This window comes from Carcharodon carcharias, chromosome 1, assembly GCF_017639515.1.
Source record: "Carcharodon carcharias isolate sCarCar2 chromosome 1, sCarCar2.pri, whole genome shotgun sequence".
In the NCBI taxonomy this organism is placed as follows: Eukaryota; Metazoa; Chordata; class Chondrichthyes; order Lamniformes; family Lamnidae; genus Carcharodon; species Carcharodon carcharias.
This window is the reverse complement of record NC_054467.1, coordinates 199757614-199783036: the sequence shown is the minus strand read 5'-3', so window position 1 is coordinate 199783036 and position 25423 is coordinate 199757614. Positions and strand designations below refer to the sequence as shown.

At 40.6% G+C, this 25423-nt stretch overlaps 1 protein-coding gene across 4 annotated transcripts in view; it reads left to right on the top strand.

The window, feature by feature from the left end:
* Positions 1–25423, top strand: part of mtmr12 (myotubularin related protein 12) — a 90339-nt gene that overhangs the window by 5399 nt on the left and 59517 nt on the right. For 3 of the 4 annotated variants that reach the window (XM_041182685.1, XM_041182169.1, XM_041181444.1), the window contains exons 2-4: positions 16494–16545; positions 18556–18695; positions 23967–24039. In XM_041182685.1, coding sequence (XP_041038619.1) covers positions 16494–16545; positions 18556–18695; positions 23967–24039 — 265 coding nt within the window. The remainder of the gene's footprint in view (positions 1–16493; positions 16546–18555; positions 18696–23966; positions 24040–25423) is intronic. The other variant, XM_041182764.1, reaches the window with a different exon arrangement.

The following is a 25423-nucleotide window of genomic DNA, read 5'->3' as shown; positions in this document are numbered from 1 at the left end:
TTCTCTTGCGTTTTGAAGAATGAGAGGTGATCTCATTGAAACCTACAAAATACTTAAAAGGATAGACATGGTAGATACAGGTAAGATGTTTCCCCTGGTTGAGGAGTTGAGAGCCAGGGCAACAATTTCAAAATGAGGAGGAAGCCACTTAGGACTGAGCTAAGGAGAATTATTTTTACTCAGGGTTGTGAATCTTTGGAATCCTCTATGCCAGAGACCTGTGATAGCTCAGTCATTGAGAGAGAGAGAGAGAGGTGTCTGTGTGTGTCTGTGTGTGTCTGTCTGTCGCGCAGGCTCAATAGCTGATTCCTGTTACTATGTTCCTACCACAATATTGAACTCCAACCATATTCCCACAGCATTAGACTGTTAACGTCATCTCATACGGATATATTGTACAAAACTTGTGGGAGTTCAAATCCCTTATGCAAACCACTCTGCCTTTACTACATGCTTATCTAATCCCTGCATTAATACAATTCTACCACATTGCAGCTGCAGTCTTAAATACTTTTCTATTTCTTCATTCCTTCACTTTGTCATCTTTTACCAGAAGTTGGAAATTGCATGTATTCTCTTGATCATGTGGTCAGTAACATATTGCTTTGTGGAAAATAAATTATTCATTGTCTTCTGCATTTTATAAAGGCAAATATGCTGCTAATTATTTTAGGGACTTGGATGACCATTTGTGTTTTTATAGGTTAAGGATTGTGCTTTTAGCTCTACCCTGTCATACCCTTATCTGTTCAGCAGGTGTGGGTGGGATCTATAAACAAACATAGTTGTCTTTTTTTGCCCGATATGTATAGTTTCTCACTTGTGTAAAACTGATGCTGTGAGCGCGGAACAATTGAATCTGGCACCAGCAGCGTTCCATAACTACGTGTGAAAGAAGGACCTCTGCTCTAATTTTTTTCTTCTTGTTGGGGAAGCTCGAATATAAAGTGGAAGCTTTCAAACTTTTCTATAATAATCACACCTCACAAATGTTAACACAAGGGACCTGCTTGCTTGAAACAAACAAAAATAGCTGGAAAAACTGAGCAGGTCTGCGAGCATCTGCAGAGAGGAATACAGTTAATGTTTTGAGTCCATATGACTCTTCACCAGAACGAAGGAAAAATAGAAAAGAGGTGAAATATAAGCTGGTTGAGGGGAGTGAGACAGGTAGAGTTGGATAGAGGGTCAGTGTTAGGTGGAGGCAAAGAAGAGATTGTCAAAAACAAAAGGACAAAAGGCTGTTGATGGTGGTGATATTAGATAAGGAATGTGCTAATGGTGACATTAAGGGTAGAAAGCAGGATGAACAAGTGACAGGGAGTGAAATAGGTTGAAAGGTGGAGATAAAACAATGGATAGAATTAAATTTAAAAATAATAGAAATAGGTAGGAAAAGAAAAATATATTTAAAAAAAAATTATTGGAAAAAGGGGGATTGGAGAGGGGGTGGGGATGGAGGGGAGAGCTCATGATCTGAAATTGTTGATCTCAGTGTTAAGTCTGGAAGGCTGCAAAGTGCCTAATCGGAAGATGAGGTGCTGTTCCTCCAGTTTGCATTGAGCTTCACTGGAACATTGCAGCAGGCCAAGGACGGACATGTGGGCATGAGAGCAGGATGGTGTGTTGAAATGGCAAGCGACAGGGAGGTCTGGCTTATGTAAGGCGGTCACCCAGTCTGCGTTTGCTCTCTGCAATGTAGAGGAGACTGCATTGGGAGCAGCAAATGCAGTGGACTAAATTGAGGGAAGTGCAAGTGAAATGCTGCTTCACTTGAAAGGAGTGTTTGGGTCCTTGGACGGTGAGGAGGGGAGAAGTAAAGGGGCAGGTGTTGCACCTTCTGCAGGTGCATGGGAAGGTGCTGTGGGAGGGGGTTGAGGTGTAGGGGGTGATGGAGGAGTGGACCAGGGTGTCCCGGAGGGAACGGTCCCTATGGAATGCTGACCGGGGGGGGATGAAGGGAAGATGTGTTTGGTGGTGGCATCATGCTGGAGTTGGCGGAAATGGTAGAGGGTGATCCTTTGAATGCGGAGGCTGGTGGGGTAATAAGTAAGGACAAGGGGGACCCTATCATGGTTTTGGAAAGGAGAGGAAGGTGTGAGGGCGGATGCATGGGAAATGGGCTGGACAATTGGTTGCGCGACGATCTAATTGAGGTTTTTAAGATGATAGAGCAATTTGATAGTGCAGTTACAGAGAAATTATTTCCTTGGTTAGGAAATCTAGAAAAAAGGGGCACAGTCTTAAAAATTTGTCATTTCCATTTTAGGAATGAAATCAAGAAGCACTTTTCACAGAAAGGGTAATGGTAATATGGAACTTTTTTTTCTGTCTAACACCCCGACCTCCTCTCAACATCTCTACACACCAAACAAGGCCATGGACGCTGGGCCAATTTAAATTTTCAAGACTGACTTACCTAGATTTTTGAAATGAAGGTGGGTAATTGGAGATCAGTCACAAAATAAATGAAAGGTGGAACAAGCTCAAAGGGTTGGATGGCTGACTCCTGTTCATGTATTAGAACGGATTGTTAGGTGTATAGTGGAAAATAGTGCTATTGCAGCAATTTTAAAAAATATATACTCCACAAATACAAATCATTTGGCACTGTAGAATACAGATAAATTTTAAAACAAAGAGGCTTTGAGAGACGGCTGAAGCTGTAATTCATAACTGTAGAATACATTTTTATTAATTCTATAGATATTTAGATTCTCTTGTATGTAATATACTTGTGTATATTGCAATGTTTAACAGTATTTCACAATCTTCCTTTTGATAAATTTGCACAAGAGGATACTCAGCCTTGCATTCCCCTGTCAGGTTGCATTTAAAGGTCATATTAGTGTAGCTCTGATGAAAGGCCATCAACCTGAAATGTAAAGGCCACAGATACTACCAGACCTGCTGGGTATTTTCAGCATTTTCTGTTTAATTTCCAGCATCTGCAGTAATTTGCATTAGTGTAGAATTGCATTTTATTTTATTTGGATGGAGATAATTCAGGCTGCCCTTGCACAAATAATCAGTTGTCTTGTGTGTATTTTTAGGAGTATCTTACAAATTTGTATCTACTATTTGTATTTACCTTTTTGGGTTAAATGGCTTCAGTTCTTCCCTGCATAGTCTATAGTCTTTGTCTTACGTGCATGAGTGTTGGCTCACACTGTGCTATAGTTACTTGTACAATAGTTTAATCTAAGGATATAATAAGTCGACTACATCAATTTACATTAAAGGCACTGTATTAAATGCATTGCCAATGCCAAGTTTAAACCTGAGGTGTGTCTAAAGGCTTGGTCAAATAGGGTATTTTTTTTAAGGAGGGAATTTCAGGGCTCAGATGGATGAAGGCACCACTCCTAATAGGGTGAAGGAATTGGGGTGATACATGAGGCCATATTCTGAAGAACACAGACTGGGGATGGAATTGATGGTGAGGATATGGAGTTTGAGGCTTGGTATAAATCTGGTGGCTTTGGTCATTTCAATGTTTAACCGTAGGCATTTGTACCTCATCTAGGACTAGGTGTTGGATAAATAGCCTGACAATACAAAGACATGAGAAGGGTTGGAAAAAGTTAGAGAAAAAAGGTAGAACTAGATGATTTTCAGTGTACATGACCGTGTGCCCTTGGATAATGTTGCCAAGGAACAGTGTTACGATATAGAAGGGTCCAAAGAGATCCCTTGGGAACTCCTCAAAACAGAAGGTATGATCAGGAACACTTGATCTTCATGTAACAGTGCAAAATAAATGCAGGACCTTGCCCCATGCCCTGCGCCCGCATTGGGCTGTCCTTTTTAGTTTAATCTTTCATGGGATGTGGGCATCGCTTGCAAGGCCAGCATTTGTTGCCCAAATCTAATTGCCCTTGAACTCTCTAGCTTGCTGGTAGGCCATTTCAGAGGCCAGTTAAGAGTCAACCACACTACTGTGGATCTGGAGGCACATGTAGGCCAGACCAGGTAAGGATGGCAGATTTCCTTTCCCAAAGGACATTAGTAAACCAGATGGGTTTTTATGATGATGAATGGACGATAATTTCATGGTCACCATTATTGAGGCTCATTTTCAATTCCCGATTTTATTAATTGAATTTAAATTGCACCTGCCGCCATGGTGGGTTTTGAACCCATTTCCCCAAAGCATTAGCCTGGTTTCTGGATTGTGAGTCCAGCAACATTATCACTACACAAACGAACTAAACAAAATAGCTTGCCAGATTTGTAATTTTAATGCATGTTTTTAATATATGTCAACTTTCTGTGTTAATGGTTTGAAATAATATCAACTTTTCTCTCGCAGCATTCTGTTTCAAAAGCCTTTCCACAGCAATGGAATTCATTCTTAAAATTTATTTTCTACGAAGGGATGACTTCAAAGCTAACTCCTCAGAATATTAAGTGCTTATCATTTTCAACACTGTTTAAAAAGTAACTTGTATGATTAAATTACATGTTGGAACCTAATATTTTGAGGTGTGTGTGTGTGTCTGTGTGTGTGTGTGCGCATACGTACATGAGGTGAAGAAAAGAGAAGCAGATGAATAAGGGATAAAGCAACAGGTGTTTGGAGAGGTGAGTAAGAACTTGATTGCATAGATGAGTTTTGAGATTTTGAGGTGTGGGGCTTAGGGAAAGAATTTTACAAAATAAAGGAGGACAGCTGAAGGATGTGCACAAGCTGAAGGCTTGAACAAAGGGAGTGTTTTTAAGAGGTTGACTGCACCTAGAAAATTAATGCTTTAATATTTTTACTTCAATTTTAAATGTATTGAACTGTTCCACCTCTAATTCTGCCAGGGCATCCTTCTGGAGTGTGAGGTAAGAAAATGTCAACTGTCTCTAGATGCCTTTGCTCTATATGTGTCTCAGTTTCAAAAAACCTATTTTAAATTGCTTTAATAAATGTTGGTAGAAATTGATGGGTAAGCATTTCAGCAGTTTGACATACTTTTTTTTAAAAAAAGCTGTGCTTGACCGTTTGAAAAGTTTTCCTTTTTTTGCTGAAGTGTTTTAACTTTGCCGGCACTTCCAGCTTTTCTAAATGTCCATTTTGAGCTGTTTTCGGAATTCTGGAAAATTGCAAGTGAATGTTTTTCGTTACTCCCAAGCATTAATGGAAAACAAGTTGTGCATAATTTTTCTCTTCTCTGCCTTCCAAGCGTTAACATTGTGAGAGTTTTCATGCTGAAACAGAATGCTCCACACTCTGAGAATGTCAAGTTATTGATCTCTAATATTTGTGCTGCTGTGTTAAGTATATTAATCACAAACCTTAGATGAGATCAGTGATACAAATTGCATTTTTACATCATAGTCTATATTGCATGTCTTCAAATGTTGCTGAACTTTTCAGTGGTAACAATGAGGAGCACTGGAAGCATTATTATGATGAAGTAGGTTTTCATCAACAAAAGAGTGAAGCAACTTTGTAAAATTTCTTTCACTGATATTTTGTAGAACCAGCTAATGCAAAGCACAACATCTTGGAAAAGCATCTAAACGTATCTTTAAAGTTGCTGATTGAATTACGAGGGGAGAATTGATCATTTGGCCCACTGAGTAGGAAATTGTGTATGCAAGTCATAAACGGTTGCATTTATCATTTCCTTCCTGTGTTGCTGAATTGTGTTGGGAGTAATGCAGCTTGTGGTATGAGCAATAAATGAGGAGTACTATACCATCGAACCTGCTTGTAGTTTAAAAAAAATTACCATTATCATCATTAGAACATAAGACAAGGATACAAAAATGCCAATCAGTTCACTGAAGGCAAGTACATGTAAATATTTTGTAAATAAACCTAATAATTTTGCCTTCAGTATTTAAGTAGTCCATTTCCTCCGCTGATGACTCTCTGAAGAAGAACCCCTATTAGCTTTTCTAAATTGCTTAATTTCATTTTAATTACATAGTAACTACCTTGGGAATGGTTATTCGGTGTTGCTGAAATATTGATGACATGGTTAAAGAAACCTTAAGGAATGCTAAAGGAACCATAATGAATGGAAAAAGGTAATTTCCTTCAACTCAGCTCAGCTGGTAGAATTCTCAACTGAGTCAGAAGGTTGTGGTTGAAGTCCTACTTCAGAGCTTGACCACCCGAAACTAGGCTGACACTCTTACGCAGCATAAAGGAATCTATTTATGGAACTGCTGTCCTTCTGGTATGTTAAACCAAGGTCTACCTAATTAGATAGATATCTCATTGACTGGTTACAGCACAGAAGAAAGCCATTTGCACATCATGTCCATGCTGGGTCTCTGCAAGATTGACTCAGCTAATCCCACTCCTCTGCCTTTTTCCTGTAACCCTGCTCATTTTTCCTGTTCTGATAATTATCCAATTCCCTTTCAAAAGCCACAGTTGAATCTGACTCCACTTCACTCTCAGGCAGTGCATTCCAGATTCTAACCCCTTGTGTAAATTAAAAAAAAATGCTTATGTTGCCTTTTGATTCTTTTGCCATTCACCTTAACTTGGTGTCCCTCTGGTTCTCAACCCAATGTTGAAGAACCCATGACACCATTTCATGAGAAGTAGAGACTCCTTTCTGTGACCTGACTATAGTTTTTCCCTCAATTTTGGTGATCTCATTGTCCACAATGAGATTAATGATTGTCACATTTCCTTACATAAGTGACTGCATTTTTAAAAAATCCTTGGGATGTTTTGGTTGTTTTCACTTCCTTCCTTGCCCACTTTTCAATGTCAACATTTCCAGTTTTTGTTACTTTGCCAGTTTTTCACTTCTCTTTCCAAAGGTCCCAAGAAAAGTGACATTTCTCCTACACCCCCAAATATTTGCAGCAATAATGATGTATTTTGGCACTATTGCTTGTTCTGGCTTGGCTTTGGTACTCCCTTGAAGCTACATGTAAGTGTTGGCTGAACCTATTGGTAAAATTACTTTCAGTATTTTTATCCATGTATGTTGTGTTAAAAATTAAGTAACCTCATTAGATTTCTTATGAAAATGCTCCACTGGCTAATGTAATCAGCCAGAGACTGTCTTGAACAGTATTCAGTTCTGTCGAAGGGTCATGAGGACTCGAAACGTCAACTCTTTTCTTCTCCGCCAATGCTGCCAGACCTGAGTTTTTCCAGGTAATTCTGTTTTTGTTTTGGATTTCCAGCATCTGCAGTTTTTTGTTTTTATATATGAATAAAATTATGCTGTTGACAAGTCTGTATAATTCAGTAATTTGCATCAGGAAAGTAGTGTCCATCCAACCTATCAATACGTCTTTAGTAAAGGGAAAATGCTTTTTCTTTACTTGAATAGAAAAGAATGGGAGGAAAAACAACTTGCATTATGTACACTTTTTTTAATAGAGAAAAATGCCTGATGGTACTTCAGTATCATCAAACGAAACGGATGTTGACCCAAGTAGGACTTTAAGCAGGGAGACCCAAAGCTGATGTGTTAAGTGGAGCTTAATGAGAGTAGAGGGGTTTAGGTGTCCATTTCTTGATATACTTGATTACAAAGATTAGGTGCATACCTTAACTACCCTGACATTAATGTGAATATCAAAGGAATATAAATTTATTTAGCTCATGAACAACTGAATTAAGAATAGAAATTGGCATGCTGAGGGGTGCCTGACTTTCTGATGAAAAAAGGCTGGGGAGGATGGTTTTAGTCTTGCTGATATAGCTAGCAAAATTTAATTCACTCCACATGGTATCGAGAAATGGCTGAAAACTCTAGATTCTGCAAAGGCTACGAACTTTGACAATATTCTGGCAAGAGTACTGAAGACTCGTGCTCCAGAACTTGCTGTGCCCCTAGTCCAGCTGTTCCAGTACAGCTACAACACCAGCATCTACCTGGCTATGTGTAAAATTGCCCAGTTATATCCTGTACACAAAGCAGGACAAATCCAATCCAGCCAATTACCACCACATCTGTCTTCTCTCGATCATCAATAAAGTGATGGAAGGGTCATCAACAGTGCTGTCAAGTGGCAATAACCTGCTTGCTGACACAGTTTGGGTTCTGTCAGGGTCACTCAGCTCCTGACCTCATTACAGCCTTGGTTCAAACATGTACGAATAAACTGAACTCCCGAGGTGAGGTGAGAGTGACTGCTCTTGACATCAAGGCAGCATTTGACTGAGTGTGGCATCAAGGAGCCCTAGCAAAACTGCAGTCAATGGGAATCAGGGGGAAAACTCTGCGCTGGTTGGAGTCATACCTAGCACAAAGGACGATGGTTGTGGTTGTTGGAGGTCAGTCATCTCAGTTCCAGGACATCACTGCAGGAGTTCCTCAGGGTAGTGTCCTCGGCCCAACCATCTTCACCCTGCTTCATCAATGATCTTCCTTCCATCATAAGGTCAGAAGTGGGGATGTTTGCTGATGATTGGACAATGTTCACCATTCGTGACTCCTCAGATACAGAAGCAGTCCATGTCCAAATACAGCAAGACCTGGACAATATCCAGGCTTGGGCTGACAAATGGCAAGTAACATTTGCACTACACAAGTGCCAAGCAATGATCATTTCCATCAAGAGAGAATCTGACCATCGTCCCTTGACATTCAATGACATAACCTTCACTGAATCCCCCACTATCAACATCCTGGGGGTTACCATTCACCAGAAACTGAACTGGACTAGCCACATAAATACTGCAGCTACAAGAGCAGGTCAGAGGCTAGGAATCCTGCAGCGAGTAGCTCAACTCCTGACTCCCCAAATCCTGTCCTCCATCTACAAGGCACAAGTCAGGAGTGTGATGGAGTATTCTCCACTTGCCCGGATGAGTGCAGCTCCAACAACACTCGAGTAGCTTGACATCATCCAGGACAAAGCAGCCTGCTTGATTGGCACCACATCCACAAACAGTCGCTCCCTCCACACTGATGCAGCAGTGTGTATCATCTACAAGATACTGCATGAACTCACCAAGCCTCCTTAGACATTGCCTTCCAAACTCATAACACTACCTTCTAGAAGGACAAGGGCAGCAGACAGATGGGAACACCATTACCTGCAAGTTTCCCTCCAAGCCATTCATCATCCTGACTTGGAAATATATCGCAGTTCCTTCACTGTCGCTGGGCACAAATCCTGGAACTCCCTACCTAATCCACATGACTGCAGTGATTCAAGAATACAGCTCACCACCACCACCACCTCAAGGGCAATTAGATGGGCGTTAAATGCTGGCCTAGCCAGATGCTTGCATCCCATGAACGAGTTTTTTTTAAAAAAATCATTTCTGTAAGTAAATTTATGTTGGGCAGCAGCAATGAGTTAGTGTTAATAAAGATGTCAACCTTGGCTTAGTTGCAATATTCTTGCCCCTGGGTCAGAAAGTTGTGGGTTCAGGTCCCGCTGCAGAGAAATTAGAACATAATCCAAGTTGACACTTGTGGAGTATCAAGAGATTGTTGTATTTCAAATGAAATGACTGTTCTCCATGGTCCCTTGGCTCTTTTTGAAGAACAAGGGAGCTCTGGTCAATATTTTATCTCTTAACTAACATCACTTAAAAAAAAGATTCTCATCATGTATCTCCATTTTTGTTTTGTGGTTAAGGTCTGATAACTTTTCCAAGTCACTTCTTTGTATTCTTCACATAATTTGGAGGAATGAAGAGAGCGTTCTGATCACACTTACCTGCTGTGTTGCCCTATTTGCTCACATAGAGAATAAATGCTGACATGGCTTGCTTGGACTGAATGACCTGTTTCCACATTGTAACTTGTGTAGTTTTAGAATAGGTTGATGTGTTGCAATGTGGAGTGCATGCGGCCTGAAGTCAGTCACAAGTGGACATTTAAAATAAGAACGATCAAGGTTTTTGGCATGTGCTTGGTGACTCTAGGTAGCAATTGTTTTTATGGTTGAGTGGTTTGAGGGCTCGAAAGGGTGTGTATGCCAAATGGGTTAGTGGTGGCAGGTTTTCCCCAGAAGGGCATTAATGAACCAGTTGAACTTTTTGTAACAGCCCAGAAACTTTCATGTTCAGCTTCTGCTTTGTTGAATTCAAATTCATAACCTACTGTGATGGGATTTGAACTCATGAGCTTCAGAATCCTCATCCAGTAGCATAACATTTCGTAAGCCTCTGCCTGAAAATGATTGGCTAAAAACGTTGGAGATGTTCAAGTTATCATTAATTGAATTTTAATCATTTTAATAGGCAGAGTTGAGGGGCAGAGTTGAAGAAACAACTGAGATTCTTGTCACAGTACAATACAATGGCCATGGTGTGCAATTACACATACAGCAACAATTTATTTTGGTATGTTTACATGCCATTTTCATTATAAATATTGACATGAACTGGTTAAATGTTGACATACAAACATGACTTAATTATGAAGTAAAGTTTGTGTGTCGTAAGTTTGCACCATACACAAGATTTTTAGTGATTAAACATTATAGTGCCACTGGAGAGTTGAACAGGAAGGTTCCAGTTTCATACCTCCTCTGTAAATTCCCCTCAACCTAATGCTGTAGAAAAATGTAAGCTGAAGCTATGTCCTTTGTCTAAAAAGGATTAGTCGCTGTAAGCAGCTACCATGTGTTTAGTCATGATTGACTACACTACAATACAGTATAGCAACAGACATCTGGAACCAGGACTGTAACTTCTTGCTGTTGCTGGTGCATGGAAGGGTGGAGAGAGATGGAGAGGAACAATAAATTGGAAGGGAATCTCTAACTGAAACTGTAAATTAAGTGCAAGCTTACAAATTTGTTAATTTTAAGGATATCTTTGGCTGTGCTAGATTTGCTGTGAGTCATTTCCTACCTCCTTGGGCTTTTCATACATTAAAGTTTCTGCTTTGGGTCAATTGATGACCTGGACAAAATTTATATCCATTTTGAGAACATTTTTTTGTATTCTCTCATTTCTGCTCAATGTTTTGCATAATACTACCAAACCTAACGTTAAAATAAAATTTTAAATGTACACTTTTTAAAAAATAAAACATGCTGCTTGATTTACTTAAGTGTGGGGATTTGGTGTAGTTTGATTAATATAGCTGAAAATGGGTTTATCGCAAAAAAAAGCATGGCTAATCACGAGCACAATTAATGCACACTCCCAATGTTGATTGATTCATCTTGGCATGGTGTGTTTTGTGAACTGGACAAACTTAGCAATGTTTTGTTTTAAACCAGTGCAGAAGTATACAGGAAATCAATTTGTCTAATGCAGTTTGTGCTTAAAATTCTCCAATCTTTTGGTGAATTGAGCTGGAAACACCAGCACAATGGAACAGAAACTCTACCCCAAGATATGTGGCAAGAAAGTAATGTATTCAGCATTTAAGCAGAAGCAACCATGATGGGAGTTATGAATGATGTTTAAACATAATCCAATTTTCCTGCTGTACCTTGCCTACCCAAAGCACCTGTCACCAAAAATGTTTGGCTTTCTCTTGGGAGAAAGGGAATTGGCCACTTTTATGTGCCTTGTACATACCTTGCTCTACAGATCATAAAGTGTGTCTGTAATTTCAGAGTCTGTAAGTTTATATGTGAAAATTGTTTGAAGAAAAGTATGGTGGGAATGTACATTGGGATGGTAACCAGAAATTTAACAAAAAATCCAGGCTCGCTATGATCTTATGCAGTGAGTAGTTCAATGGGACAGAGCAATAGGGTTGCCAACTCTGGCTGGACATTATTCTAGGAGATGTTGATGGAAGTGATGTCATGGAAAGCCAGTGAGGTGGTGTGAGCAGGTTCCAAGGGAGTGCGAGAGGGAAAAACAAACCAACTTTAAAGAGGCAAACAGGATGAATTTGCAACAAGGGTGAATAATGGCTAAAGTTTAGAGGGGAAAAATCTTTACTGCTTCTTAAGGGGCTCGATGCCATGGTTTCCAACAGGGATATTAAAAGCTGCTAAAACTGAGTATGATTTTTTTTTCTATCCATTGCTGTCTGGAATCAATCTGGCTAGACTATCTAGCAGGCTGGGTGATAGGTGAAACTGCCACATTTTTTCAATTAATATCCCTTTGGGTTCTCACTGCATCAAGGTTTGCATGATATTATTGAGGTTCCCGCCTGCCTCTAACGGGATCCTTGGTCAGTTGTGAAATGTATACATCTAAGATGGTATTGGCACTGGGTAGGAAGTGTGCATTAAAGTGTTGGCAAGTATGCTAGTCTGATTTTTAACCCCTGAAGCAACCTGCTCGCACTAGGCAGGTGGGGATTAAAATTCCCGAGTTACAGGGAGTGGAAGCATCACAGACAGCTAAATCCGATCCTGACCTTGCCAGATGTCCGCACATCTACACAATTGCCAGCAAGAGTCATGTGAATACTTGGCTAACTGCCCCCCTAGCCTAGGAGCACTAAAACCATTAGTACTGCCTCTTCTACCTGAGATTAAATCAGCTAACTTGCACAAGGGTCTTAGATCCACCCTGGAGCATTGCTTTCCTGTTGAACTTGTTCGTACACTGAGCAATTTAGGGTCGCCAACCCTCCTGGAATCTGCCTCTGGCTAAACAAAGCATCAGGAGCACATCAGCTCTCAGCATTGGCAGCCAGAACCAGCTGCCAGCCAATTACAGCACATGCTCTGATACCACCTGACCCTCCACCGACCAGGACTGATTGCTAGCCAATCACAGCTGGTGCTTGGGTATCAGCTAATCTTCCTTACATCAGGGATCAGCTATTAGCCAATCACAGCCAGCATTCAGGTACCAGCTGCCCTTTGCTGTGCTGGGAACCTACTCCCCACCCATGAGAAAGCTCAATTTGATGAACAGCCTACAAACCATATGATCAGTGCTCCCATCAGTTGAGGTGATGCTGACTCAACCTGTAGAGCTGGAGGAAAGGGTGCTGCTTATGAGCCAAGTTTGGGGGCCAGGTGAGACCGGCTGGATACTGGTATAGTGATGAATTGGTGTTATTAATGAGTATCTGATTGAATTGGTTGTGACAGGGCGGACTATGGTGTGCTGCGGATTTCTGTCTCCTGAGAGCAACTAGCAGATGAAGGAATTGTTCGGACTTGGTAGTGGAATTTAATGGAGACAGGTTCATTCTCTCTCTCTGAGCATTGATTCAGTGTGACTTCATCAGCAGAAACAGCCGATGTGACTTGAGATGTTCCTTCACTGTCACTGGGTCAAAATCCTGGAACTCCCTCCCTAACAGTACTGTGGGTGGACTTATATCACATGGACTGCAGCAGTTCAAGAAGGCAGCTCACCACTACCTTCTCAAGAGCAATTAGGGATGGGCAATTAATGCCGGCCTGACCAGTGACGCTCATGTCCCGTGAGCAAATTTTTTTAAAAAATGACTAGATGATCACTGAACTTTTCCGTCAAGTTGGTCACGTGATATATGTGAAATATATAAAACATATAGTACAAGATGAGGTCATTTGACTCAACTAGGCAGAAGTGACATCACAGCACAAATATTTCCTGGAAATATGTCCAGCCAGAGTTGGCAACCTGAATTCATTTGACTAAAGAATTGCTTAACAAGGCAGCTTCCTAGATTACTGCTAAGGTAGAGTTGCCTAACCTGCACCAAAATTATTGGGAATCTCCATTTGCGTTTTTAATGAAATGAAATTATTGAACCCCCGCTGAAGCCAATCGCATTTGGATTAATGCTTGCTGCTCACACTCGAGCCTTCAATGAAATTCACACCAATGCTATCACAGCCCATCAAAATCCCAGCCAATCTGAGTCCTCCTGGCTTTTATTGTCAGTTTAAGCTTTGAATATGATTGGGCAGTGCTGTGCAATTGTGATGTCACTGCATGATAGTGCCTCATGATAGAAGTTTCCTTTCCTTCTTGATGGCTGCTGATGACGAATTATGGGACTGATTTGTTTCAAATTCTGTTTTAAAATCTCCTGAAATGCTTTATTTGGCCATTGGCTGATTGATGCCAATTCTGGTAGGCTCCTAGCCATTCCGGGTGTGTTGACAACTCTACAGAGCAAGAAGGCCCCATATATTGGCTGAACTTGGTCAGGATGACATTAGCCATGCCACAGTTCACCTCTGGCAAGGAGGGGAACATTCTTTAGGATTCTTGCTTCTGCTGAGACTGTGTTTGTGGACATTGGAGAAGGACAGAATTGAATGTGGCCTTGGTGCTCCTTCAGTTGAATAGCATGCTAGCATTTGCCATGAGCTTTTTATTTATTCATTCATGGGATGTGGGCTTGGCTGGCTGGGCCAGCATTTATTGCCCATCCTGAATTGCCTTTGAGAAGGTGGTGGCGAGCTGCCTGCTTGAACCACTGAAGTCCATGTGATGTAAGTGCACCCACAGTGCTGTTAGGAAGGGAGTTCCAGGATTTTGACCCAGCGACAGTGAAGGAACGGCGATATATTTCCAGGTCAGGATGGTGAGTGACTTGGAGGGGAACTTCCTGGTGGTGGTGTTCCCATCTATCTGCTGCTCTTGTCCTTCTAGATGGTATTGGTCATGGGTTTGGAAGGTGCTATCTAAGGAGCCTTGGTGAATTCCTTCAGTGCATCTTGTAGATGCTGCTACTGTGCATCGGTGGTAGAGGGAGGGAATGTTTGTGATGTGGTGCCAGTTAAGCGGGCTGCTTTGTCCTGGACGGTGTCAAGCTTTGAGTTTTCTGGGAACTGCACTCATCCAGGTAAGTGGGGAGTATTCCATCACACTCCTGACTTGTGCCTTGTAGATGGTGAACAGGCTTTGGGGAGTCAGGGAGTGGTTACTTGCATGATTCCTAGCCTCTGAACTGCTCTTGTAGCCACAGTATTTATATGGCTAATCCAGTTCTGTTTCTGGTGAATTTTTACCTCCAGGATGTTGATAGTGGGGAATTCAGTGATGGTAATGCTATTGAGCATCAAGGGATTCTCTCTGGTTGGAGATGTTCATTGCCTGGCACTTGTGTAGTGTGAATGTTACTTGCCACTTGTCAGTCCAAGCCTGGATATTGTCCAGGCCTTGCTACATTTGGATATGAACTGATTCATGGACATGGACTGGAACTCACTTCCTACCAGTCCAAGAGTTGCACATTGCTAATGATCTCTTCAGTATGAGGAACAGTAGAGCTCAGCAATGAGAATGTGAGGGAAGGGAGAAAAAGGTCTTAGTCGTGATGGCACAGGAGGCTATTTGGCCAATCGAGTCAGTGTTTGTTCTTCTTTAAAAACAAAAAGTGCTGGCATGTATTTGTGGACTTATTGGATTCTTTTGTATATATTTGTTGGCTGAAAAATAGTTTCTAAACTGCACATGAACATCACTAAGTACAGTAAAATGACCCATACTTCCAGTCCTTGCTATTATTTCATTCTTGCTCACTTTCATTAAAATCTAAACCGAAGGAATTGAGACACCTTCAAGTTGTATACAGGATTCACATTACCCTTCTAAGGACATAAATTTTTACCAAAGATATTTGAAGAAATTGAATGTGCCCATCAAGATGGAGAACACCAATGATATGTAGTGGAACACTTTCTCATTCCACATACCTAGCATCTACCCACCTCATGCACCCAGTATCTACCCATGGATATTTTCATTTCTCACACTTGTGGTTTCATGAAGCCTCAAGAAGAGGGTGAGAAAAGAATTTTCGCAGTCAGTTTTGTACTGGAACTTTGGACCCACAAGAAACTGAGTTTAGCTCATTCTAAATTGTACCCAAATAGCCAGCAGACTGGCTAGTAGCTCAATTAGTTTGGGATGGATCAGAGTCAGTGTTGCAGTGTAAGAACAATATACCATTTGATCTCCAAACTGATTTCACTCCAGTATGGAACTGTTCTTTCCTTTACACAGAAGAATTGGTCTCAAAACCTCAACACTTAGGGGAAATTATCTCGAATTCCTGCTTCTGTTATTTTCTGGATAATTATCAGAACATCTGGATCTTTAAAGAATGGGATTGGGTGTATCTGATATTTTTGGAAATCAACTAGTGTGTTTATGCTAATCCATTATGAATGCCCACCTCTTTGATACTAAAGGGTGTCCAGTGCCATGAAAGTCTGCGCTGCAGAAGGAGCCAATACTTCAGGAGAGGGTGTGAAAAATTGTTAGAGCAAAAGTGTCTAGGAGTAAATTCTTTTATTTCTCTCCTCCTGTCGTTTCTTTTCCATAATTGGGTAAAATGTCCTTTCTACTTCCTAAATTGGCTGTCCAAGAATGATTGGTTGTTAATGCCAACATTAGGAAGACCATGATACTGTTCTAAATGCCAAGGATACATTTTTGTAACGGTCATCATATTGTTCATGTTGGAGAAATATGTTAAGTTTGTGGAATGTAATGTACTGTAGATGATTGCACCATTTAATGCCATATAATTCCATATATAATCTGAATTTTGCACAATTTAATTCCATGTAATCTCAATCCAGATTATATATTCCAGGCTAAATCCAGATCTCATTTTTCTTCAACTCCAGTTCACTATGTTCCTCAAGATGTTTTGTGTTAATCCATGATTGAAATTTTATTTTCGTTTCAGGAAATTAAAAAGGAAAATGTTAATGATGACCTGAAGCCACACTTATTACCAGGTAAAAAAAATCCTTCTAAAAGATTTGTGCAGTAAATGATTTTTTCCTTGAGTGTTCGGGAAAGAAAGTCTGTTGAGAATTTCCACTCTTGATTGTGATTGTTGGAAAATTGACTTGCATCTGAATCGAGTAAGGCTGTGATGCCCATCCAGTTGAACATTTTGGAGGAATGGAGATCTGACCAACATGAATTGGTACCTGCAGGAGGGATAAAGTGGGGAAAAGGTGTGAGAAGGCTACTGAGCATGCTCTATCTTTTAAGAACACAAACTTAATATTTTCTTTTCTGTGGCATGCTAGTGTCCCTGTGCTCTTTGGGCCAAGAATTTCACCTGTGTTTTCTTTTTAATTCTTAAACCTGTCAGTATTTACTGACCCTGATGGCAATCAATTAATTTGATGCATTGTTAAGGGCTTAGGGTAGATAGATAAACTATTTTCTGTTGATGGGGTCAGACAGAACAAAGAGGCCTGATCTGAAAATTAGAGTTTGGTCAATTGAGAGAGAAATTGGGTAGCACTTTCTCAGATAAGTAGAAATCTGGAACTTGTTCTCCCTTCCCCTACAAAAGGGAAATTGCTGGGTCAATTGAAATTGTCAAGATTGAAATTGTTTTTTTTATTATTATGTGAGGGTATCGATAGATATGGAGCAATGGCAAATAAATAGAGTTGAGATACAGATCAACTGTTATCTGGTTGAATAGCAGAGCAATCTTGGGCTGTCATGGCCTAATTTTTCATATGAGTATGTAAGAGTGGAATCAACCAAGAACTGTCCTATTCAGCTGAATAGTTGAAGAGATGGCTTTGGAGGCGAAGTGTGTTTTGACTGCGCCAAAGTCTGCAGAGAGGTCAAGAGGGTGAGGAAGGATAGTGCTCCAAACAGTCAAAGGATGTTGTTTGTGACTTTGATTAGGGCCATTTGATGCTGTGGCTGGTGTGAACACCAAACTGGGGGCAGTAGTCAATATTGAGAAGGACTGCAACAAATTAAAGGAGCACATTAATAAGCTTGCAGAATGGGCAAATAATTGGTAAATAAAGTTCCACATAGATAAAAGTGAAGTCTTGCATTTTGGTAGGAAGAATAGGGAGGTCACTTATTCCTTGCAAGGTGCAAGTCTAGGTTGGTAGAGGAACAAAAGGGTCTCGGAGTCACGAAGTTGCACCACAGGTTAGCAAGACCGTTTTTAAAAAAAAAGCAAACCGAGCACGTGGCTTTATTTCTAGAGGAATAAAATTGAAAACTGGAGAAATTATGCTAAACCTATATCAAACTGTGATTAGATTGTGTGCAGTTCTGATCACCATATTATATAAAGAGGATATAGAGGCTCTAGAGAGGGTGCAGATTTATAAGAATGATGCCAGAAATGCATAGGTGTATATATCAGAAAACAATTGACAGGCTGGGTTTCTTTTCTCTCAAAAAGACCTAGGGGTGACCGAAAGATTTTGTTAGATTGGATACAGAGAGAATGTTTCACCTTGTGGGGAAGAACATAACTAGAGGCCATCTGTATAAGATAGACACAAAGAAATCCAATAGGGAATTCAAAGAAACTTCAAGTGCTGAGAATGTGGAACTCATTACCAAAAGGCAGGAGTTGAAGCAAATAATATAGGTGCATTTAAAGGGAAACTAGACAAAAGTTTTGGGGGAGAAGGGAATAGAGGGTTACAATGATAAAGTTAGATGAGGAAAGATGGATAGAAGTTTGACTGGAGCATAAACACTGGCACAGACTGGTTGGGTCTCAGTTCAAGTATTGTGTCTAGTCAGGGCACCACACTTTAAGAAGGATGTCAAGACCTTTAACAGAGTACGGAGAGTATTTACCAGAATGGACGAGGCACTTCAGTTCTACAGAGAGATGAGAGAAGCTGGGATCAGCACTGGTTGGTTTGTTTGATCTTCCACATTTCCCACACCAATACGAATAATTGATTTCAGTAGTTCTCCTTTTTCTTCCCCTGCTCCTCACTTCCCTTTTCCATCTCTCACAGGGGAGCTTGTAATCTGCGAAGCAAACACTGTGGTAAAATACAGTCGAGAAGATTCTTTACAACGGGGCTTTTATGGAAAGCTTGTCTGTACAAATTTTAAGATTTCCTTTTTAAGTGCTGAGCAGTTGTTGGATGAAGTGGTAAGTATCATTAAGAACATATTTTGTATGGGTGGTGAATGTGAATATTTTTCTCCTAATCCTGTGGAGTTTCAAATTGAAGGGCAGGTGAGTGCTGTGCTCCTAGGGCAGTGCCTGTGCGACTGAGCAAACCTCAAGTAGACCCAAAATAGCAACATGTGAAAAAGGGACATATGATGTAATTACAGCCAGTCAGCAAATTATTGGGGAAAACGTTCTGAGGGGTAGTATTAATCATCATTTAGAAAGGCACAATTTGATAAAGGACTGTTGATGTGAATTGACCTAGAAAAAGTGGATAAGAAAGGACTTGGGTGCCATTGTACATGGTGTCCACATCACATCAACATAATGGACTGAATGGCCTTATTCTGTGCTGTAAACTTCTATGATTCTGCGAAGGAAAGGCTGTGATTGATGACTTGAGTTTTTTTGAGGAGGTAGCCAAGATGGCCAACGAGGGTAACAAATGAAGCACTTTATATGGATTTTGCATGACTTTTAACAAGATCTCACATGGCAGACTGATCAGAAAAATAAAAGCCCATGGGACACAAGGGCAAGTGACACGTTGAACCCAAAATTAGCTCAGTAGAAGAGAACAAAGGATATGGTCGATGGGTGTTTTTTTTGTGACTGGAAGGCTGTTTCCAGTGAGGTGCTGCAGTCCTCTGTACCTTTTCATGATATAGCTCAATAAATTAGACAAATGTAGGATTAAGAAATTTGCAGATGACACACAAATTGGCCCATAGGTGATGGTGAGGAAGAAAGCTGTTTACAGTAGTAAGATGGACTGGTCAGATGAGCAGGAAAGTGGCAAATGGAATTCAATCTGCGGAAGTGTGAGGTAATGCATTTCAGGAGAGCAAACAGGGCAAAAACACACAAATATTTGGATTCTGAGCCATGGAGCGCATGTCCATAGATTCCTGAAGGTAGCAGGACAGGAAGATAAGGTGATTAAGAAGGCATATGAGATACTTTATTGGTCAAGGCATTGATAATAAGAGCAGGGAGGTTATATGAGAACTGTATAAAACATTAGTTAGGTCACAGCAAGAATATTGTGTAAAGTCACTACATTACAGAAAGATGGTACTAAAGATATACAGAGGAGATTTAGGCAGATGACACAGGGCAGGTCAGGAGGGCTAAAAGGGGTCATGAAAAGTCACTGGCTACCAGGATTAAGGAAAATCCCAAGGCCTTTTATACATATGTAAAAAGCAAGAGGGTAGCCAGGGAAAGGGTAGGCCCACACAGGGACAGAGGTGGGAATCTGTGTGTGAAGCCAGAAGAAATGGGAGAGATACTAAATGAATACTTCTCATCAGTATTTACCGAAGAGAAGGACTTAGCGGTTGATTTGTCTAGGGAAGAGTGTGTAGATAGCCTGGATCATGTTGAGATCAAAAAAGAGGAGGTGTTAGGCGTCTTGAAGAATATTAAGGTGGATAAGTCCCCAGGGCTAGATGGGATCTACCCCAGAGTATTGAGGGAGGCAAGGGAGGAGATTGCTGAGACCTTGACAGAAATCTTTGTATCCTCACTGGCTTACAGGTGAGGTCCCAGAGGACTGGAGAATGCCCAATGTTGTTCCATTGTTTAAGAAGGGTAGCAGGGATAATCCAGGAAATTACAGGCCGGTGAGCCTTATATCAGTGGTAGGGAAATTATTGGAGAAGATTATTCGTGACAGAATTTACTACCATTTGGAAGCAAATGGGTGTATTAGTGAGAGGCAGCATAGTTTTGTGAAGGGGTGGTCGTGTCTCACTAACTTGATTGAGTTTTTCGAGGAAGTGACAAAGATGATCAACGATGGAAAGGCAGTGGATGTTATATACATGGATTTCAGTAAGTCCTTTGACAAGGTCCCTCATGGCAGACTGGTACAGAAGGTAAAGTCGCACGGGATCAGAGGTTACAGAATTGGCTTGGTCATAGAAGACAGAGGGTGGCAGTGGAAGGGTGCTTTTCTGAATGGAGAGCTGTGACTAGTGGAGTTCCGCAGGGATCAGTGCTGGGACCTTTGCTGTTTGTAGTATACACAAATGATTTGAAGAAAAATGTAACTGAGCTAATTAGTAAGTTTGCAGATAACACTAAGGTTGGAGGAGTTGCAGATAGTGAAGAGAATTGTCAAAGTATACAACAGGATATGGATCGGTTGGAGACTTTGGCGGAGAAATGGCAGATGGAGTTTAATCTGCACAAATGTGAGGTAATGCATTTTGGAAGGTCTAATGCAGACAGGAATTATACAGTAAATGACAGAACCCTTAAGTGCATTGATGGGCTGGGGGATCTGGGTGTACAGGTCCACAGGTCACAAAGTGGCAACGCAGGTGGATAAGGTAGTCAGGAAGGCATATGGCATGCTTGCCTTCATGGGCAGGGATATTGAGTATAAAAGCTGGGAAGTCATGCTGCAGCTGTATAGAACCTTGGTTAGGCCACACTTGGAATATTGCGTGCAATTCTGGTCGCCACATTACCAGAAGGATATGGAGGCGTTGGAGAGGGTGCAGAGGAAGTTTACCAGGATGCTGCCTGGTCCGGAGGTTATTAGCTATGAGGAGAGTTGGAGAAACTCGGATTGTTCTCACTAGAGCGACGGAGATTGAGGGGCGACTTGATAGAAGTTTACAAAATTGTGAGTGGCATGGACAGAGTGGATAGTCAAAAGCTTTTTCCCAGGTTGGAAGAGTCAATTACTAGGGGACATGGATTTAAGGTGAGAGGCAAGTTTTTTACGTAGAGGGTAGTGAGTGTCTGGAATTCTATGCCAGAGGAGGTGGTGGAAGCAGGTATGATAGTGGTGTTTAAGAGGCAGCTTGACAAATACATGAATAGGATGGGAATAGAGGGATACGGACCCTGGAAGTGCAAAATGTTTTAGTTGACGGGCAATATGATCGGCACAGGCTTGGAGGACCGAAGGGCCTGTTCCTGTGCTGTACTTTGTTCTTTGTTCTCTTTGTTGTTCAGATGTTGCCATGACTGAAGAATTTAAGCTATAATGAAGCTCAAATAGACTAGACAACAAAAACAGAAAATGCTGGAAAATCTCAGCAGGTCTAACAGCATCTGTGGAAAGAAAGAGAGTTAACGTTTCAAGTCCATATGACAACTCCTCGTCAGAGCCATACGGACTCAAAACGTTAACTCTGTTTTTCCCTCCAAGGATGCTGTTGGACCTGCTGAGTTGTTCCAGCGTTTTGTTTTCGGTTCAGATTTCCAGCATCTGCAGTATTTTGCTTTTATCAGATAGACTAGAGTTTTCTTTGGAACAAAAGAGGCTGTGGGAGATCGATAGCCAGGATGGGATATAGGTTTAAAGTAATTGGTAGAGAGATTAGATGGGAGCCGAGGAGCAATTTTTCATAGAACTGGTGGAGGTCTGGAACTCAATGTGTGAAAGGGTAGTAGAGGCAGAAACCCATATGTACTGGTTACAGCACTTCAAGTCTATAATCCTTCAAGGCTGTGAACCAGGAGTTGGAAAATGGGATTAGATTGGATAGCTCTCTTACAGCTGATGCAGGCACAATGAGCTTAATGGCTATCTCTGTGCTGAAAATTTTTATGTATACTGACCGCTCCAGTTTACATAATTAAACTGCAGTGCTTCCACTTCTGCTTTCTGGAGATTGAGGGATGAGGCCAGAATTAAGTTGGCAACTGAAATCAGCAGTTGGCTGGAACACTGAGTGGAATTGTAGTTTTGAAGAATGAAAGCAGGTCTGTGCTAGAAGAATGAATGGGTTCATGGTTTGACATGGGAGGGAAAACAAGTTATGAGAACAAACAAATCCAAAAGGAAAGAAAGGAATTGATGCTCTCTATTAGATCAATTGCTTCAGAGAAAACGAGAAACTGTATGAAAATGTTCCTTTTATATTTGGGTAGGAGAAGGTTGTTTAAAATATTCTTATCATATGATAATCAAGGTATAGTGTCCATTCTTGGGATGATCCCTAGATATAGCTGCTGCTTTTGATGAAAGATTGGAAATTCTGAGTGGTAATCTCAGAAAATGGAATTGGTGAATCCAGAATATTACTTTTGTTAAGTAGAGAGTGTAAGACAGAGAGACAATTCAAGCTGCATTTAATGCTGGTTTCAGAAAATTCTTCTTTTACATGAATGATCAATATATTCTTGGAAGAATTGTGGAGCGATAGCCCTGGAATATTTGGGGAAAAAAATCAGTGGCTGCTTTGGGACCTTTCTGGATGCAAGAACGAAGATGGGGTGAATTATCCATGACTGTTTTGTAAATGATGATCCTTCAAGGGCCAAACAAGGATCTTTGAAGCATTTGCTTGTTGAGATTGGTCATTGCTCATCGGTCAGTTGTAGTTACACACCCTGATCAAGGTGTTGACTACTGCAGATAATGGTAGTGGAGAATATTGAATTGACTGCTATGCCAATGATATCTGTAATAAAATCTACAAATCTAAATCTACAAGAGAATAGAGTAGAGGGAAATCTCCTTTTAATAATCTTGTGAATAATGGGAGTCCTTGGGCAGGAAGAAATAAAATGTGAACAATTTGCATCTTGTACAAACACTGCAAATTCATTGAGAATAAGAGGCAAGTTTATATGAGGCAATAGTGGGGTATGCTCTTTTGGGTCTTCAGTCATATGATATTTCAGTTCACTTGCTGTTGAAGGAATGGGAACCTTTGCCATGTATGAATTGCAAATGGGCAGTGCTAATCCTTCAACAGAAGCTGCAGCTTCTATTACCTAGAAGAATAAGGGCAGCAGGTGTGTGGGAATGCAAGCATGTGCATGTTCCCCTCCAAGTCACACAGAATCCTGGCTTGGAAATATATTGCCATTCCTTCATTGTCACTGTGTCAAACACCTAGAACCCCCTTCCTAATTGTGTTATGTGTGTACCTACACCACATGGACTGTGGTGGTTGAAGAAGGAAGCTCGCCATCAACTTCAAGGGCAACTAGGGATGGGCAACAAATACTGGTCTTGCCAGTGCCACTCACATCCTATGAATGATTTTTAAAAAGTCTTCATAAACTACACGCCAGATCTCAGACTATGTGAAAGCAATGTCATGAGCAATCTGTTTTCTGTAACTTGAAACACTTGTAGAATTTGCCCAATATCGTTGAGACCTACATTTTAGATTGCTGCATGAATAAATATGATCTAGACATTGACTTTAAATGAGTGATCAGTTATCTTTGTTGTATATTTATTTGGATTTCTTTTGTCCTGTCATTGCATTTCAGGAGCAATCATATAAGAATAAACTGATGGGTGAAAATGACATATCCTTGCATTGCGTGGACCAAATCTTTGGAGGTAATGTAACAAGCAAAGTTGCATGGAGTCTTTGATTTTTCTAGTTTTGTTTCTGTTGGTGCATATATTTATTGATTTGCAATACTGATTGTAATGCATACACAAATTATCTAATTGACTGGGAGAACAGGCTGGAGGGGCTAAATGGCCTACTCTGAAACTGAATCCAAAGGAGTTAAGGAGCAAGAGTAGGCCATTCAGTTCCTTGAGCCATTCTGCCATTCAGCTAGATCATTACTGATCTAGAACTTAACTTCATTCACCTGCCTATTGTCATTCCCTGCTGAAGTTTGCATATTTATAGTGGTCTTTTTCATGACCATATTGTAGGGTTGCTGCAAGGAGTAAATGCTTTTGGGGAATGGCTTTAATAGGAAAGACTGCAGTAATTGACTTAGACCCATTAAATTGTTCATATGGAGCCAAACAAGAAATGTAACAATTTCTTATAAAAATAAAAGATCAGTGGATTCTATTTAAATAGGCACATAAATATAGTGTCACTTACCTTGATCTGCATGTATTCATGGTGGCAATGTTCATCAGATGCCAAAACTACAACTTGTAAAATATATCCAATGGCATATGGAAGAATAATGCAAATAACAGAAAAGACTCTAAGACTCAACTTCAGTAATTGTCTCAATCTCCAGAATCAATTTTTTTTAATTTCAGTTACTGTAATGTGGGATCCAATTTTTACACTGCAGGGTTGCACAAAGAGCAAGTAAGGCAAATGATTTTTTATTTTAAAGCTGTGTTGGTTGAGGGAGAGATGTTTGGACTTCACTGGAACTTTGAATAGTACCGGGGGATCTTTATCCACCTGAACAGGCAGATGTGGCCTCTGCTTAAAGCCTCCTTTAAAAGGTGCCACCTACCGCAATACAAAATTCTCAATACTGTGTTGGTTTGTCAACCTATAAGTCTTCAAGAGCCTGAAATCCAAAACCACCTGACTCTTCAGATGAGAGATACTAACTGAGCCAAATTAACATTTTGGTAGGTATTTAATATATAATTTTAACTTTCCTGCAAATAATTTTTTAATTGGCTTCAATTTCAGGGAAGGAAAGGTAGCTTGCTCTTTACTTCTGCCTATTGACATGTAGATTCTTTAGCGGGGGCTTTCTGTTTTTGTGCTTGTCGGCCTACGTTTTCAGCTCCTGGCAGTAAAACAAGCTGGGGAGTTTAGGAGTGACAAGATTTGTAGCTATTTGGAATGTTAGGTGTTCCTTCGTTATCAAGGAGTCTTTTGAAAAATATTGTTTGTTTTGTTAAATTGGATTAAATTGATATAATCAAACTTCCAGTCTCTTGATTTGCTGATTACAGAACTGGTGACTAAACTTTATTATATTTTGCAATGGCGATGTTGAGACAG